At 43.5% G+C, this 18,584-nt stretch overlaps 1 protein-coding gene across 9 annotated transcripts in view; it reads right to left on the bottom strand.

Annotated features, from left to right (window-relative positions):
- Positions 1-18,584, bottom strand: part of LOC129667689 (coiled-coil domain-containing protein 170-like) — a 42,833-nt gene that overhangs the window by 2,122 nt on the left and 22,127 nt on the right. For 8 of the 9 annotated variants that reach the window (XM_055595358.1, XM_055595354.1, XM_055595363.1 and 5 more), the window contains 6 exons: positions 17,607-17,863; positions 13,516-13,639; positions 10,957-11,262; positions 8,925-9,122; positions 4,065-4,325; positions 1,172-1,387 (listed from right to left, as the gene is read on the bottom strand). In XM_055595358.1, coding sequence (XP_055451333.1) covers positions 1,172-1,387; positions 4,065-4,325; positions 8,925-9,122; positions 10,957-11,262; positions 13,516-13,639; positions 17,607-17,863 — 1,362 coding nt within the window. The remainder of the gene's footprint in view (positions 1-1,171; positions 1,388-4,064; positions 4,326-8,924; positions 9,123-10,956; positions 11,263-13,515; positions 13,640-17,606; positions 17,864-18,584) is intronic. The other variant, XM_055595362.1, reaches the window with a different exon arrangement.

The following is an 18,584-nucleotide window of genomic DNA, read 5'->3' as shown; positions in this document are numbered from 1 at the left end:
TGGATGGATGGATGGATGGATGGATGGATGGAGAGATGCATCAGTGGCTAAGAGCACTGTGCTTGCTTTTCCAGAGGACCCAGGTTCAATTCCCACCACCCACCACTGTCTGTCTCTCTGGATCTGGAGAGAGCACCCAATTCTGGTCTCTGAAGGCCACAGACACACACATGATGCACAGACATACATGCAGGCGAAACACCTATATATAAACTATAACTAAATAAAATAGAAAATGATTTTTAATGTCTTGTCAGGCTCATGGTGCACACCTTTAATCCCTGCCCTTGGGAAGCAGAGGCAGGAAGATCTCTGTGAGTTCAGGGCCAACCTGGTGTACATAGATAGCTGAGGCCAACCAAGGTTATGTAGTGAGACACCATCTCAAAAAAACCAAGCAAACAGTAATTTAATAAATAAAAACAAAATCTATCTTCAATGTATAATTTCTTTGTTGTTACTACAAAAACTTCATGAAATTGCTGGCACATTGGAACATGGTATTTGGGGCAACCTAAATCTTTCTGTCTAAGCCATGGTCACTCGTGTTCGCCTTCAGAATATGCCACGTCTCCTCTCCTTTGTGCCAGCCATGGCTTTTATGTCAAAAGTGACAATCTAGGCAGGTTTGGGTGTGCTAGCCCAAGGACTGGGATGCAACGTAAAACACGTTTCCCTGTCTTACGCGTTCGACCATCCTGGTTTGTCAGAGGTTGTGTACACAAACAGAAGCTAAAATAAGCACATATCCCGGCCCTAGCCATGTTGGGTTCATAGGGAGATGCACTTGACCCAATACCAACCCCGACCCGGAAGAACTTCTCTTGGGGTTGTGGATCCTGTCACAGAACCTAAATATGAAACTACATGCTTCTCTCAGTGGCCATATTTCCTGCCATATGGGAAAAAAACAAACAAACAAAAAAACAGCTGCTAATGGAACACACAAGCTGTCACATGGACACCAGGAAGAGAAGAAAAAAGGCCTTGTAAGGTGTAAGGTGGTGCTTGTGGTAGTCAGGGACTCATCTGAGAGGCTCGGTAGTTCAAACTGTCTCTGAGGCCAGTGACCAAAACACCCCTTTTCATCAAAGCTGGGTAAAGTCTAAGTTGAGATGAATGTTGATCACTTCAGTGAAATCAGATTTTAATACAGTCATAAGAAAGAGACCTCTTGCTCTCGTCCTGAGACCCCTTTCAGGGCGCTCCTGCCAGTGGGAAGCTCAGGAGGGCCCCGGGCTGCCTTCGGCTGGGCCCTCTCCTCGGATTTCACCACCTCCTCAGCAGTGTCTGCTGTGGTTTTCAAGTTATTTGTTTTGGCAGCTGTCTTCTCTTTCAATGTTTCAGCTTTGGCTACAGATTGCCTGAGCCTCTCGATTGTCTTGTCCTGTGTAAGGATGAAAGGTAGGGGGATAAAAAAAGGAGAAAAATATGTTTAGATTTCCTGGAAGTAACAGACAATTCCTCTTTGTTTGTTTCATTGTTTGTCTTGAGGCAGGCTTTCACTATGCAGTCCTGGCTGGTCTGAAACTTGGTACAGAGACCTGGCTGGCCTTGAATTTGCAGAGATCCTCCTGCCTCTACCTCCCTAGTGCTGGGATTAAAGGCATGTGATACTACTCCTGTATTACATGCCTTTAATAATAACAAAAGAAAGAGAAAAAGAAAGGAGGGGAGAAAGAAAGAAAAGAAAAAGGAAAGAAAGAAAGGAAAAAAAGGATTCAGGTTAGGGTTAGGTTAGGGTTAGGAAAGAAGGAAGAAAAGAAAGAAAGAAAGAAAGAAAGAAAGAAAGAAAGAAAGAAAGAAAGAAAGAAAGAAAGAAAGAAAGAAAGAGAAAAAGAGAAAGAAAGAAAGAAAGAAAGAAAGAGAAAGAGAGAGAAAGAAAGAAAAGAAAGAAAGGGAAGGAGGGAGGGAGGGAAGAAAAGAAGGAAGGAAGGAAGAAAAAAACATGGGGACATTTTTCTTCACTATACTATTCACTAGTAACATACCTTGCCCTAGTAATTTTACATTCTGGACACATGAAATTCAAAGAGGCTTAACATTTTCAATGCCCGCAATGCCATTACACTGCACATTAACTAAATCTCAGAAAGTAACTGGTTCTGCAGGAGAGAAATATCGATAAAGCACCCACCAGATGGCCGATTATTTAGTGCATGTTTAAATTTAGATGCAACTAACTCTTGAAATAGTATAGCTCAAGAAGTTAGAAGGCCCAAAAAGAGTAAGAAGAAATATATTTTATTAAAAATAAGATAGCCTATTGACCTGATAAAACACTATAGTAAAACACCCCAGCAATTCCCAGGCAGAAGCAGGAAAGTCAGAAGTTCCTGACCAGCCTGGGCCACTGGGTAAGATTATTTCTCTAACAAACACTCCAGCAAAACCAAAAGAAGGGCTGGAGAGACGGCTCAGCCACCAGGAGTGCTCACTGCTCATGCAGAGGGCCCGGGTTTGGGTCCTAAAACCCCATCAGACAGTTCACAACGTCCTCCGACTTTAGCTCCAAGGGATCTTGAAACACCCTCTTCTGGCCTCTGTGGGCATACGTGTGCATGTGGGACACATAAGCTCATGTAGGTACAATGAGCTTATACATACAAATAAATCTTTAAAGCCTAAGACAGAAAGCAAGTGGTTTCCAGTTCTGACAGCTGGAATCCTAGTTACTTTTGAGAAACAGTGAGCTGTGCATTGGCTTCAAAAGGAGTACTAACAATCTGGTGGCTACACAGACATCCAGTTTATTATCCTATAAGCAATGGTTCCCCTTTGGGGCTCAAATGACACTCTCATAGAGGTTGCCTAAAATCATCGGAAAACCCAGAGATTTACATGACAGTGCGTAACAGCCACAAAATTACAGTCGTGAAATAGCAATGAAAATGATTTTATGGTTGGGGGGTCACCCCAACATGAGGAACTGTGCTAAACAGAATTAGAATATAGGTCACACTGTCCTGTAAGTTGTAATAATTTTGCATGCATCCAAAATCATTTTGAGATTTAAAGTTTTTAGACATTTCTTTTTGTGTGGTGAGGTGTGGGTTTTTGCGCGTTGCACGCTTGCCTGGGTCTCGCCTGTGTGTGTGTGTGTGTGTGTGTGTGTGTGTGTGTGTGTGCACCTGCCACAGCACTGTAAATAACATGACAGAAATGAGTATGCCCTAGCGAGAGACTGTATCTCTCCATCTGACTATCAGCCTCTTCGATGATCCCAAAGGAACGGGAATTTCCACAGAAATCTCACCCTGGGAGAAGGAACAGTCACAGCCGGAGGGGAAACCTGTCTCCTAGGAGGAAATTTTACACAATTCTAACAACTTGTCAGACCAATGGACGTGTGAGACTGAGACCCGGACAATGATGGGTCAGTGGTTGGGAGAATCACACCTCGGCCCAGAATATGTGCATTAAATGTGCATATTTAAACTATTTAAACTGAGATTTCACTTCAAGACAACAAAGATGGACTTGTGTGGGAGGTGTCCCTGGATCTCTTTGTCCTTCTTCACAATGTGGCCAAACTGAATAAATCTCCTCTTTTCCCACTATTAATCTGACTCCTTTTAAAAATGTATATTTTAGTTATTTTATGCGTGTAGGTGTGTTCCCTGCAGGAATGCTTGTGTATCATGTATGTCTAGTGCCTTAGGAGGCCAGAAGAGGGTCAAGTTGGACCCCCTGAAACTGGAATTACGGTTTGTTAGCCATCATGTGGGTGCTTGGAATCAATCCTGCGTCATCTGTATGAGAAACCAGTGCTCTTGACCACTGAGCCATCCCTCCAGGCCCCTAATTTGGCTCTTTCCATTGACATAGAGCAGTGGAACCTGGCTGGGAGCACAGGCCGTGACCAACTGACTTGCTGTCAGTTCCCATGTGGAGCCAAGAAAACAACTTTCAGGAGAATTCGACTCATACCTTCAGGCTCGGCAGCAAGTGCCTCTACCCACTGACCCATCAAATGAAAAGGATCAGAGTTCACTGGGAAACACACAACTGAAATAGAAGGGGCCAAAGGTGAAAGTTTGAAAGCCCGGCTTCCCTTCACTCACCTTAAGGACATTTACCCTTGTCAGTTGAGTTTTCATGTTTTTGTTTGACAATTTCAAATCACTAAGCTGCTTCTGAAGTCTCTGAATTTTCTCCTCCATTCTTGGGGCTGCAGCCGTCTTGGAGTTCTGCTCAATATTCAATAACAACTCTAAGTGTGAGAACTTGCTGTGTTTATCTGTATGGGCAGTCCCAGTCCTGGAGTTTTCCTTTGTAGAGATCAACAGGATTGAAATCGAGAACTGTACTTTAAGAATGTTGTTCTGGGGAGAGAGGGTGGGATTGGGAGGGGAGAGGGAGGGGGCTACAGCTGGGATACAAAGTGAATAAACTGATATTAATAAAATTAAAATTAAAATTAAAATTAAAAAATAACTAAAAAAAGAATGTTGTTCTGGGTGAAGTTTAATGATAACTGTATAAGTAAAATATCCATCAGCATAAATATCAACTGATAAAATAATAAAAATATGCAAATGAAAATCATGACGCAATGCTAGAGAAAGTATAGTTAAACGGTCACTTTCATAATAACTACTATGTGCTAGCATAGATTCATCCATCTTTTCTGGGAACATATTAAAATGTATTAAGAACTTGGATAAAGATTCACATGCAACATGATATACAACATAATTTGTGATGGAAAATATAAAAACTATGCAAATGTCAAATCAGAATAGTTAAATTATGTATAAGATATATATTTCCTAGAAATTATTTCTAAAATATACATTAAACAAAAATAGTGATATAGCTAAATGAAAAAGTGTATTAAAGAAACTATGCTTATTTCAGTTATGTTAAAATAGTCATAGAACGCCAGGCGGTGGTGGCACAAACCTTTAATCCCTGCAGAGTCAGGCAGAGTCAGGGGGGATCTCTGAGTTTGAGACCAACCTGGTCTACATACAGAGCAAGTTTCACGATAGCCAGGGCTACACAGAGAAACCATGCCTCAAACACACACACAGGTATATGATAGTCAAAAGAAAATATTCTCATAGAACACTGGTTGCCTCAAAGTCTTGCAGTTGATTGACGTTTTGGAGGAGGGTTTGTGACAAAGGGGCTCATGAATCCCTGACTGGCCTGGAACTCACCAAGTAACTGAGGATGACCTTGACCTTTTGATCCTCTAGCCTCTGCCTCCAGAATGGTGGAATTACTGGCGTGTGCTTCCATGCCTGGTTTATGTGTTACTGAACATGGAACCTGTTACGTTTCAAACCTGGGACAAACAGCTGAGGTGCCTATTTAAGCTATCAAAGGGACTTAGCCTCAGGTTCTCCCAGCATCCTTCAGTCCCTACCTGTTACAGGGTATGGCTGGCATAACCCCACCCTCAACCCTGAACTCCCCAGAGGCTCTTCCCTATAAGATCCTGACATTTCGGTTACCTGCCCTTTTTTGTACCTTTGGCTTCCAGGCTGCTGCAGCTGGTTTCCCCTCTCCCTCCTCCCTATTCTCCTCAACCTGGTTCAGGGTCATGACCACTCTGGACTCTCCCTTTTCTCGGAAGTAAACTTTCTCCACTATACCTAGAAGCAGTCATGTCCTTTCCTTTTTATTTCTTTTTTTTTTTTTTTTCATTCAGAAACCAGGATTTTCTTTATGCTAAGCAAGCGCCTTGCCACCTGAACTTCTTCAGACCGAGTGTTTATATTTTTACCAATTATCTACTTACTGGAGTGTCTCATTAAACTCAGTAGTTTGTTTGTTTGTTTTTCTTGGTTTTCTGAGTATCTTGGATATGTTGGCTCTGAGTTTGTCTTGTTATGTTGTCTATTATGAATTTCTTTTAGATCTCCTCTGCTTTCTCCTCTTTTTTCTCCCCTCTCCTCATCCTTGGTAGAAATCAAACCAAGGATATTTATTTATTTATTTATTTATGTTTTGCGAGACAGGTTTTCTCTGTGTAATTTTGGCTGTCCTGGAGCTATTTACAACAGGCTGACCTCAAACTCAGAGACCCGCCTGTCTCTGCCTCCCAAGGGCTGGGATTAAAGGCGTGCACCATCACCACCCAGCGAAACCAAGCATTGTAAATATGCTGAGCACACACGGTCCACCAAGACCCCCTAGATTTTTGATTTATTGTCTCTAGATGACAAAACATTCTTTTCTATTTTCCTGCTCTATTTGTACAAATTGTCTTAGCTACTTTTCTAGTGCTGTGAAGAAACATCATGATCAAGACAACTTATAAAGGGAAGCGTTTAGTTGGGGGCTTGCTTACAGCGTCAGGGGATGAATTTATGATCATCCCGACGGGGAGCACGGCAGCGGGCAGCCAGGCACCAGAACACTACCTAACAACTTACATCCTATTCACAGGAAGGAGGCAGAGAGAGCCTGGGCCCAGCCCCAGTGATACACCTCCTCCAACAAGACCAGACCTCCTAATCCTTCCCCAAACAGTTCCACCAACTAGGAAATAAGCGTTCAAATATAGGCGCCCATGGGGGCCATTCTCATTCAAACCACCACACAAATAACTGCCTATTTTCACCTTCATTAAATCAGCTTCCCTGGCTGTCTATTTTATCCTTCTAAATAACATTTTACTAGTTTATTTTGACACATGTTATAGATAATGAAAACATAATAGACTACAATATAATGTCATTACAATTTTTATATGCACAGGGAAACCAGCAAACAAACAAACAAAAAAATGTCACCAGACTCAACTGGCTGTGATGTTCACTTATTGCAACAGTAAGGCACCACAGCAGTGTCTCTGAAAGATGCATGCCGAAACCATTGGTTCCTGGGATGACAGAGGCAAAAAGAGGGATCAGACAGTTATTACTGTTTCCCTGAGACCTTTTTAAGGGATAGAGAAGCCAAGGCATGGTGACAGAGGCAAGTAGATCACTGTGAGTTAGAGGCCAACCTGGTCTACAAAGCGAGTCCAGGACAGCCAAGGCTATACAGAGAAACCCTGTCTCAAAAAAACAAAAAGAAAAAAAGAAAGAGGCAGAGGAAATGATACGCTATTCATGTTTTCTTAAAATTTGATAAATTGTTTAAATTTTTTGCACAGACAGGAATCACTACTGTCCAAGGGCAGATGCAGAAGGTTATGATCAAGCTTGAACACTATAAGGCACAATTTTTTTTTTAAACACCATTTTAGATCGAAGCTTGGCATAATGGCACATGCATTTAATGGCTACAGATTTCAGAGTTAGAGTCTGGCCTTGTCTCTGTATCAAGTTACAAGGCTACATGGTAAGACCCTGCCTCAAAGCCAAAAACCCCTGTCATTTCATAATGATAAAGGAGTTGGTTTTGTATCTTCTACACCTTGTTTGCATGCATGTATGTGTACCATGCACATTCCTGGTACCTGAGGAGACTAGGAGAGGGCACTGAATTCTTGAGAACTAGAGAACCAGACGGTTGTGACCCATGATGTGGGTTCTGGGAATCGAACCCAGGGCTTCTCCAAGAGCAACAACTGCTCTTGATTCATCTCTCCAGCCCCAATGATGGAGGTTTTTAAAAAGCTATTAAAAAATACTGAAAGGCCCCAGCACTGGGGAGGCAGAGGTAGGTGGATCTCTATGAGTCTGAGGCCAACCTGGTCTTCGTGGCAGCTATCAGAGCAGCCAAGTCCACATGATAAGATTGTGATTCCCAGAGTGTCAAGCCGAAACAACAAAAGCACACACCGATGGATGACCAGGCCGAGAGACTAACTTAGTCAATGGTGAGCGAGCGAGATAGCACTTTGAGCCGTTGTTCTTCTAGAATTGTGTGGCATAGGTCGGCACACGGCACATACTTCAGTGAAGAAGAGCAGAAATGGAAAAAGAAACTTCTGGAAATAAACTGCAGCCATTGCCCTCGCTTCCCCCACAGATACATGGAATCAGGAAGCAGAGAAGGTCTGCAGCTAACGATGAGGAATGTTGTCTGTGTCCCCTCACGGGTACCACTGTGTCTATCCATCACAATTCCTTCAACTCCACCACTAGAGGGTGGTGCCATCCCTTTGAGTATATTTCTCAATCGTCCTCATTTAAAGGTGAGTTAAGATATGGCTTAGCCGGGGGGATTGGCACATGTCTCTAGTCACAGCTAGATTATGGAGACAGAGAGAAGGGGACTGCAAATGTAAGGTCAGCCTTGGCTACACTCAGAGTTTCAGTCTAGCCTGGGCCCTATTATATTGTTAAACTAAACCCTGTCCCCCCAAAAACTATTAAAAATAAGATTCATACTAATGAGCACCATAATACTTATCAAATATATGCAAAATAGAGAAAAAGATAGAAAAAAAGGAAGAGCGGCTTTTAAATTTAAAACATTTTTTAATTTAATTTTTTAAAGATTTATTTATTTGAGTGCTCTATCTGCATGTGCACCTGCTTGCCAGAAGAGGGCATCAGGTGCCAGTATAGATGATTGTGAGTTGCCCTGTGGTTGATGGGAATTGAACTCAGGACCTCTGGAAGAGCAGACAGTGCTCTTGACTCCTGAGTCTTCTGCCTAGCCCTAAGAGAAGGCTTTCTTTCTTTTCTTTTCTTTTCTTTTCTTTTTCTTTTTTCTTTTTTTTTTTTTTAAGAAAATCAAAAGCAATAATGATTTGAAGCAAATTCCCCCTTTCCTGTCCTCAAGAAAAATAGAAGCCAGATCTCAGGTGCACACCTGTGGGAGGCTGAAGATGGAATGCTCTGAGTTTGAGTACAGCCAGGTATTCAGTAAGATGTTAACACACAAACACACACACACAAAAAAAATAGAAAGATATAAAGAGTACAAAGCAGCTTTAGTAATGTTACAGCTAGTGAGAAAATAAACAAAACCAGGATCACTCTTAGAAAAACTCGTCACCTTCAGGAAGCCCTTACTTTTGTCCTGCCCACGTCTAAGCTCCTCGGAGAGGGGCTGACAGCAGCCTTTCCTTCCTGACGTCGAGAGGGTCTTTTCTGTTCTGTGTAATCTTCTTCGGTCTGGGGTAACCCTTCCACGGCCTCTTCATAGAGGTAGTAGAGCTGCTCAAGCCTCTTGGTGAGCTTCTGAATTTCCTGCTGCAGGGCTTCAGATCTCTGTAAGACGTGACATTGAGTAAGCACTTCCTAATGCTTCCTGGGTCCCACACCATTTCCAACCATAGACAAGTTCTGTTTCTGTATACACTGCCTTGAGGCTGAGTTACTGGACAGATGAGTAGATTTGACATGTACTTTTTTATGGTGTGTATGGGGGTTTTGCTTACATGTGTGTCTGTGCCCCACCACCACATACATGCCCAGTGTCCAAGGAGACCAGAAAAGACATCAGATCTCTTGGAACTGGAGTTACAGATGGTTGGGAGCCATCATGTGAGTGCTGGGAATCGAACCTGGGTCCTCTACAAGAGCAGGAAGTGCTCTTAATCACGGACCTGTCTCGATAGCACTGTTTGTTTGGATTTTGGAGACAGCATCTTGTTCTGTCAGCCAGGACAACCTTGAACTCACAGCATGTGTCCTGCCTCAGCTTCTCAAGTACTAGTGTTATAGCTGGGGATCATCCATCTGGATGTATTTGTTGTTTGGGGAAAGTAGAAAACCTTAGGGATAAGATACGTTCATAGTGCTGGCTAATATAGTACTATTAGGTTAATATTTAACTGAACGACACTAGGCACTTAACATGTATCAACGCATTTAATCTTTGCAGCCACGCTGAGAAGTAGGAATGACACCTCTTCACTCCAGTTTACAAACGGAACTAAAACACGGGGCAGATAATGTGTGCCCAAGGACACACAGCTGGCAGTTGAGGGAATCTGGGCTCCTGGCAGGCCTCCGTGCTCCAATCAAGCCACAACGTCTCCAGCACAATTCAGGACAGCCTGTTCTCTTCTTCCTCTTAGTAATAAAAATGCAGTCAAAATGACCTCGAAGAGCTGGAGGGATGGCTCAGAACTGTAAAGTGCTTACCATTCAGGCTCAGTTCCCAACACCCAGGGCAGGTGTGGTAGGCCCAGAAGTTCTTGGCTCACGAGCACCGGGGCGGGGTGGGGTGGGGGAAGCAGACATGTTAAACACACGTGGTTGTCTCTTCAAACAGAGGGCTGTGCCATCTATTTTCCGCCGAGAAGGCTGGGAGTGGATGAAGAGCCAGGTGACCTTTGCACTGTGTTGTACTCCATGTGCGGCCAAGACAACCACACCAGATCCTCCCCCCGGGGCCCTTGCTGTGAACTTGTCAATCTATAAAAACTGTCTTTGTGGAAGACATCACTTGCCCTCAATCTACAGAAGCCATCTTAAAGGAAAACGTCACACGCGCTTTACAAAGGGATTCGATGTAGCTATGTCTTGAGGTTGTCTTGTGCTGTGATTAAATATGCCTGAAAGAAACTACTCTGGGTCAGACTCTTGAGTTTTGAACCCACACCAGCTTCCGAGTCCTACTGAATGCCAGCTTCTTGTCTCCCTCGGGATCTTTACTCTGCTTTACATCTTTACTCCAAGGTAGTTGCAGGGAGCCCTGTAGTCCGGAAGCTCACAGCTACTTGGAACTCTAGCTCTGGCCTCCTCTGGCCTCTACAGGCGCACCCACATTCACATAGACACACGCACACATGGACATACATAAAATAGAAACAAATAATTTAAAAAAAAATCACAGTGAAGCCAAAGAGCTTTCAATTGACTAATATCACACTCTACATATTAAACTATTAAAATTGGGGAGCTGGGGGGGGGGGATGGCTCAGACGGTAAAAATGTTTGCTGTGCAAACATGAGGATCCAAGCTTGGACATGCACCACTCATATTAAAAGCTTAGTGCGTACCAAAGTGCTAGAGACAGGCAGGTCCCTAGAGCCCACTGACCAAACAAACAAAGAATTAAATTGGAAAGGATAGCTTTTCTGACGGTATACTTACAGATTTCCACAGCTGCTCGTTTATGCCCATTTCCTGGATCCTCTCCTTCACTGATTCCTCCGTGGCTAGTATAGGGCCGATGCTGTCACTCAGTAAAGTAGCCAGCTGAGCAAGGAAATTCTGGTGATGGGACTGCTCAGCTGTGGTGTCCCAGCGGCAGGAATGTGGAGGTCTGTCCAACTCAAACGTTAATTTTTCTTTGTGTATCAAATCTTGTTGACATTTATCCCCGAAGTTTTGTCCATCGATTGGTCCTTCAGAGTAAACAATGTTGTCTCTTTCAAAGTTGGAGGCTTCACCATTGTCCTAAATGTACCAACACAGGGTTTAAGCTTTCCATTTGAAACTTAATATGGAGATACCTATGTCCCTTCTTAGGAACTACGGATACAGTGATAACAGGAACCCTCAAGAGAAAAGACCCTTAATTCAAAATATTAGAGTCACATAAGAAGCAAGGGCACAGAATTAAAAGAAGAAATAATAACTGCAAAGAGTAGGAATTGAAACAGCTAGCCCAAAGCCCCTGTGGATGAGGGCAAAACGCTACAGAACATTCGCGCTCACAGTGTAGAAGGAATGTAAAAGTTATCATTTTATCATTTTTAATTATTTTATTCATTATTATGAGGGAGGTGGTAGTATGTGCCACTGTATACATATGGCGATCAGAGGACAGCTTGCAGGAATCACTTCTCTCCGTCTCTCACGTGCTGCCAGTCAAGTCGCCAGACTGTTACCTGCTTCTAACCTGCTGAGCCTTCACACTGGCTCTGCTGGGTTCTGTGAGAAAAAGATCTTGCTGTATAGCCAAGTCCAACCTAGCTTCAAACTATAGAGAGCCCATAGCGCAGTTTTCTACTAGGGCTGGGATTACACCTGTGTGCCACCATGCCCAGCTGGGAAACCATCATTCTATAACGCCTAATGAAATAACCGATTTGGGCAAGGGTCACCAAAGACATACTGAAGGCATTATGGAAAGAGCTGTCAGGGAGACATGTTTTCATAAAGAACTAGACTTCTATAGGGCTGAAACTGTAGCTCAGTGGCAAGGAAAAAAAAAAGAATCATGCTTATCAAATGTAACAGCCTTGATAATGTAAGTGAAAGAAATTACATCTCTTTCCCCTGGGCTGTTTATCTTGTAAATATGACAGGAAAGAAGAGAACACTGAGCTTTTTTAAATTAAAAAGTAAGTATGTAAGTGGGTGTGGACAGAGCACATGCCACAGTGCGAGTAGAGAGAGGCCAGAGGACGACTTTGGTGAGCTGATCCTCTCCTTCCGCCATTGGATCTGAGGACCGAACAATGGCAATCAGGCTTTCTCAGCAAGAACATTACCAGCCGAGCCAGCTTGCTGGCCCTGCTGAGCTCCTTCCCCGGGGGAGAAGTCCGCCTGCTGAGTCAGCAAGTTCAACTGCTGTGGGGCTGTTGCCATCATTGTTGTTCTTGGGTGAAGTTCAGAGACAAAAGAATAATAAAAGTAATGATGAGTTTGTATCACTAAAAACCTAGAGGGAAAAAGAGCAAGAAAGAAAAGCTTGAACCGATTGTATTCCAATTCTCGTGGAATTTTTTTTTTTTTTTTTTTTTAAGGTATGAGAGTCTCACAACAGAAGCTCAAAAGGGGGAAAGTGTTAAAATCAATTACTTGAGATGCGTATAATAATTGAAGTTACGTTGACAGTAGTTGCTGAATGTGTGTGTGTGTGTGTGTGTGTGTGTGTGTTATACACACATACACACGCATGCAAATGTGCATGGCTGTGTGTGCCTGTTCTCAGAGGCCAGAGGAAGGTGTCAAGTGTCCCCTGCTATCACACTCTGCTTTATTCATTTGAGGAAGGGTTTCTGCTGAACCTGGGAACCAGAAAACCATAGAGACCCTCTGACCCTGGCCCCTTCTTCGCTGGGGATAGAGGCATGCCTGGGCATGCCTGCCTTGTTACATAGGTGTTAAAATCCACACACTGGTCCTCATGCCTGCACAGCAAAGCATTCTTAACTGCTGCATCTCTTCAGCCCTTGATTTTTTGTTTGTTTGCTTCTAATGGGATCCTCCACACTAACTGAGTCACACAGGTCCCTGTTTTACAGAATAAATTGTGATGGTGTAAGGAGCTGGCAATAAACTTTCAGGGCTCCCTCAATAATGGCCTGCCTCCTCCCTTTCTCTTTCAGGAGCACTTCCTCTTGGAATCCATAGTGCTAGGTGTCAATGACCAAAACTGATAACCACAAACAACTTGGCTTGTGGTACCTGGGCCTGCTCCTCTACATCCAGGGATGTGAATTCATCAAAAGAAGCCTATCTGAACAAGAAATGGACAGCTCTGACATCTCATTATCCCCCCTCCCACCCCTGAGTGTTTCAGGGCCCCATTCCCTCCCTGCAAACCTTTCTGCTAGAATCACAGACAGCTTCTAGCCCTCTTTGCAGTACCCCGGTCATCTGGTCCACCACGCTCCTTTGACTTTTCCATCCACAAGAGAACTGGCACCCTTCCCAACACCTACCCTTTCCTCCTGGGGAAACAGTCAAACTCACTCTCACCTTCACCGGGAAAATATCCAAGGATTCTTCTGGTCCTTTCAGATGTATGTAGGGAGAGAGTCTGCTGGGATAGGACTGCCTTTTCTCCAGAATTTCTGCCTTCTCTCTTTCTACCAGGTATTCTCTGTGTAGAGTAAAACTGGTCAACAGTGCAATGAAACCAGCTCAACCGATTTTCAACATGACTAAAAAACTTTTTTGCCGAGACAGAGTTCCTCTGTGTAACATCCCTGATTGTCATAGAACTCGCTTTGTAGACCAGGCTGGCCCCAAACTCACAAAAGTCAGCCTGCCTCTGCCTCCCAAGTGCTAGGATCAAAGGTGTGTGCCACAATGCACGACTCTATTTTTTTTTTAGTTTCCTGTTTAAAAACATTAAATAAATAAGTGAGTCAAATAAAAACAAAATACAACAGAACAAAACTAACAAACCTGAAACGTCAGCATTATAACACAAGTGACAGGGTGAGTCAGAAACAATATATGGAAAAATAACTCTTGATTTTTTTAAACAAAAATCAAAGGTATTGATTGAAAATCCAATAAAATCTACAAATTTGAAACAGGACAAATATACAGCCATATCACAGTCAAGCCGCTAAAATTAAAAACAGCAAGAGAGGCCTGCAAGAGAAGCCCAGGTTAACCTCAAAGAGCAGGAAGGCAGGCAAATGGCACACTTTCCAACAGAAATAATAAATGTCAGCAAAGGACATCTATCTCTTTTCCTTCTGTTGCTGTGATAAGAGACTATGATCAAAAGCAACTTGGGGAGAAAAGGATTTTTCTGGCTTAAGTTCCCATGTTAAAGAGTATCATACCAAGGCAAGGCAGGGAGGAACTCAAGGCAGGAACCTGGAGGCAGGACCTGAAGCAGAGGCCATGGACAAATGAGGCTTACTGGCTTGCTCAGTTTGCTTTCTTATACACCCCAAGACCAGCGGCCCAGGGATGGTATTGCCTACAGTGAGCTGTGCCCTCTCACATTAATCATCAGTTATGAAATGTCCCCAAGGCTTGGCTACAGGCCCGTCTGATGGAGGTAGTCTCTCAGTGAAGGTCCCTCTTCCCAGATATGTCTAGGTCTGTGTCAAAACAGATTGACAAAAAACAAAAAAAAAAAAAACAGATTGAACAGGTTGACAAAAAAGCAACTGGTTCAATATTTGAAACCAATGAAAGATGGGCTGGTGGATCTCTGTTTGACTTCAAGTCTGGCCTGGTCTACAAGGCAACTTCCAGGCCAGCTAGGCCACATAGTAAGACCCTATATAAAAAGGGTGGGGACAAGGAGTTTGAGAGATAGCTCAGTGGTTGTACTTACTGCTCTTACAGAGAACTGGGTCCAGTTCCCAGCACCCACATTGGGTGGCTCACCACTGCCTAAAACTCTGGTTCCAGGAACCCAAGTTCCTCATCTTAGTAAGACTGTGGGAGACACTGTGACCCGAACCCACTGCTGCTGGGGTTATAAACAGAGGAACTGCCTCTTTTGGAAAGCAGTCTGAAAATGCCTTAAAAATAACTTCAAAGAAGCTGGTTGTGCTCCCTTGCAATCCTAGCATGTGGGAGGCAGGAGGATCACCGTGCAGTCCAGATTCTAGGACACAGAGTTTGAGGCCAGTACGAACCACAATGAGGCCTGGATCTCAAAACAAACAAACTCCCAGCACTTGGAAGGCAGAGGAAGGGGGATCTCCGTGAGTTTGAGGGCAGCCCAGTCTACAGAGAGTTCCAGGACAGCCAGGGTTACATGGAGAGAAACCTGTCTTGAAAAACCAAATCAAACAAACAAAGCAAGTAACACCAAATAATTAAACAGTTACTCTATAGCCCAACAAAACCTGAGTAAAGAAAATTATGTAGAAGTCTGTATTTGAATGTTTATAGCAGCATAAGTCATAAAACAAAAAGGCCCCTAGCAGCAACCCACACATCCTTCAGCATATAAATGGCTAAATAGCCATCGTGCCCAAGCCATAATAGCTGAGCTGTAAGAGAAGCTGAGGTATTGATTAACGCTACAACCCAGGCGAACATTGTAATACATGAAAGTACAGAAATTAAGAGGGCACTATGTTTATGGTTATACTCATGTTGAATGGAACTTCCATGGAGATAAAGGATTAGTGACCTCTGGGGGCTGGGGAAGCCTGGCATCCATGGGTGTGGGATCTCCTTTTCGGGGGATGAAAGTGTGGCATCCATGGGTGTGGGACCTCTTTTGGAGGTGATACATGTTCTAAAACTAGATAGTGGTGATGGCTGGCCAACTCACACTCAGCAACACACACACACACACACACGCATCCACAGTCTCACATACACACTCAAATACTCATATACGCGCTCACAGACACAAACACACACAAAACACCTACACATACACATAAACACTCTCACACAGAGACACACAAACAAAAACACACACAGTACCACATATATACACTCACACACATACAAAAACACAAATATATACTGTCAGGGACCACCTGAGAGAACTCGCCAACTTCAGAGACCACCTGTGGAAGCTCACCAACTTGCCTCAACTTGCCCGTTCCCTTACCTGCGGTAAACATACTGCTTGGCAACAGCAGAGATGTGCTCACAGAACCATGGCTTATCACAAGATGTTTCAGGCCCCTGGCCGAGAAGAATCTGTAATTTTTCACCCACCCTACTTCCTTATCCTGAACCCTTTATAAAAGCTGATTCTGCTCAGTAAAGTTAGTCCTTGACAAGCACCTGTTTGCTTGGACTCGGTTTCTCTTTCTCCCCCATATTTTCACAGGTTCGGATTCTCTTCTATCCCCGCTATTAACAAGCTCCGCTGCCCGGGGCAATATACAAACACAAATGTACACAATAACACACAGACACACTCACACATGCTCACACAGGTTTACCCTTTAAGGTGGATCTTATACAACTTAGTAAAAAGTGTGTGTGTGTGTGTGTGTGTGTGTGTGTATGTATGTGCACACCCATGCAAGCATGGGTGTGTTTGCACATACATGTGGAGGCAAGGGTCAACCTACGATGGCATTCTTCAGGAGCCCCCCATATTTTCAGCTGAGACAGGTTCTCTCACTGAGACCCAAAGCTCATCAGTTAGGTCAGGTTCTGGGGTTAGCCAGGAAGGCATGTGGCTCAGCCTCAGCTGTGCTGAGCATCTACAGGTCCACACCACCACGCTCAACAGTTTCCATGGGCGAGGGGGAGTAAACCCAGTCCCTCAGGCTGGCAGGGGAGGCGCTTCACGAGCCAAGATGTCCCCTCACCTCCCGCTTTAGTTTAGCTGTGATAAAACTGGCCAATAGTACCCTGGGGGAGGAAAGGGTTTATTTAGCTTATCGGTCACAGCCCTTCACTGAGGGAAGGCGGGGCAGGAACTCAAGATAGGAACCCAGAGGCAGGAGCTGAAGCAGAGGCCGTGGACAAATGCTGCTTACTGGTTTGCTCCCCATAGCTTGCTCAGCCTGCTTTCTTATGTGGCCCAAGACCCCGTGCCCTCCTGTATCAATCATTAATCAAGAAAATGCCCCACAGACTTGCCTGCAGGCCGGGCTTATGGAGATACTTTCTCGATTGAGGTTCCTTTCCAGATTATCCTGGCTTGTATCAAGTTTACAGAAAACAAAACCAAACAAACAAAACTAACCAGCACTCCCCCAAAGGTACTAAAGTGAAATTCTATTAAATTATCTGATCAGGAATATGGCTTACGATTTGAAAAACATATGGCAAAAGCCAGGTGTAGTGGTGCACACCTTTAATCCCAGCACTCAGGAGTCAGAGGCAGGTGGATCTCTGTGAGTTCAAGGCCAGTCTGGTCTACAGAGTGAGTTCCAGAACATCTTTCTTGGAAAAAAAAGAAAAAGAAAGAGAGAGAGAAGTTGGAAGGGAGGGAAGGAGAAAGGAAGGAAGGAAGAAAAAGAAGGAAAGAAAGAAGAAAGAAGAAAGAAGAAAGAAGAAAGAAGAAAGAAAGAAAGAAAGAAAGAAAGAAAGAAAGAAAGAAAGAAAGAAAGAAAGAAAGAAAGAAAGACCAAATAGCAAAAGGCATGTTGGAAAACAGACCGGAAAATCCCTACCTTAGACGGTTCTCTAAGTCTATAACTTGCTCAGTTAGATCCCAGTTGCCTCTTCCAAGATTCTGAGAATTTGTGTTTTTCAAAATTTTAATTTTCATTAGAGAAGCAATAAGGTCCTGAAGGTTCCTGACGTCAGCTCTCAGGGATATTATCTGTAGTGACTGCTGGGCGTTACTTTCTTTGTAACTCTCTAGCTCTGTCTTCATCTCTTGCAATGAAGTTTCTTTCATGAAAAGTTTGCTTTGAAGATTTCTCAGCTGATGAGAAGGGGGAAGAAAGTACTAACTTAAAATAACTTACCATGCATTAAACATCATGATGTTATGTTATTGTGAATATATTACACATTACTAGAGAATAAAATAAAGCCTTTCCAATCTATTCCTTAACAATATCTCTTAATGTTTAAAAGCCCTTTAAAATAAAATAGCAACAGGCCAGGCATGGTGGCATACTCCTTTAATACCAACACTCAGGGAGGCAGGGGCAGGTGGATCACTGTGAGTTCAAGGCCAGCCTGGTCTACAAAGCAAGTCCAAGACAGGCAAGGCTACACAGAAAAACCCTGTCTCAAAAAAACTTTAAAAAAAAATTACAGGAATAATGGATTTGGGAAATTCTGTCAGGAGCGATGTTATAGCCTTGGATGTCTTGCGTTCTGATGTATGAACACCGGCATGCTCACAGCTCTGTCTGGTTCCTGATTTGTGCTGGTGGGAAAAAAAATAGAGGGAGAGAATCCAGAAGAAGAGCAAAAATTAAAATGCCTAACTGTAGCCGGGTGTGGTGGTACACCCATCTTTAATTCCAGTACTCAGGAGGCAGAGGCAGGAGGATATCTGTGAGTTCAAGGCCAGCCTGGTCTACATAGTGAGTTCCAAGGCAACCAGAGCTGTGTAGAAGAAGAAGAAGAAGAAGAAGAAGAAGAAGAAGAAGAAGAAGAAGAAGAAGAAGAAGAAGAAGAAGAAGAAGAAGAAG

Source organism: Psammomys obesus, unplaced genomic scaffold, assembly GCF_907164565.1.
Source record: "Psammomys obesus unplaced genomic scaffold, mPsaObe1.curated_primary_1811, whole genome shotgun sequence".
NCBI classification, from domain to species: Eukaryota; Metazoa; Chordata; class Mammalia; order Rodentia; family Muridae; genus Psammomys; species Psammomys obesus.
Note: the sequence above shows the minus strand (reverse complement) of the source record. Positions and strands in the feature narration are given on the sequence as shown.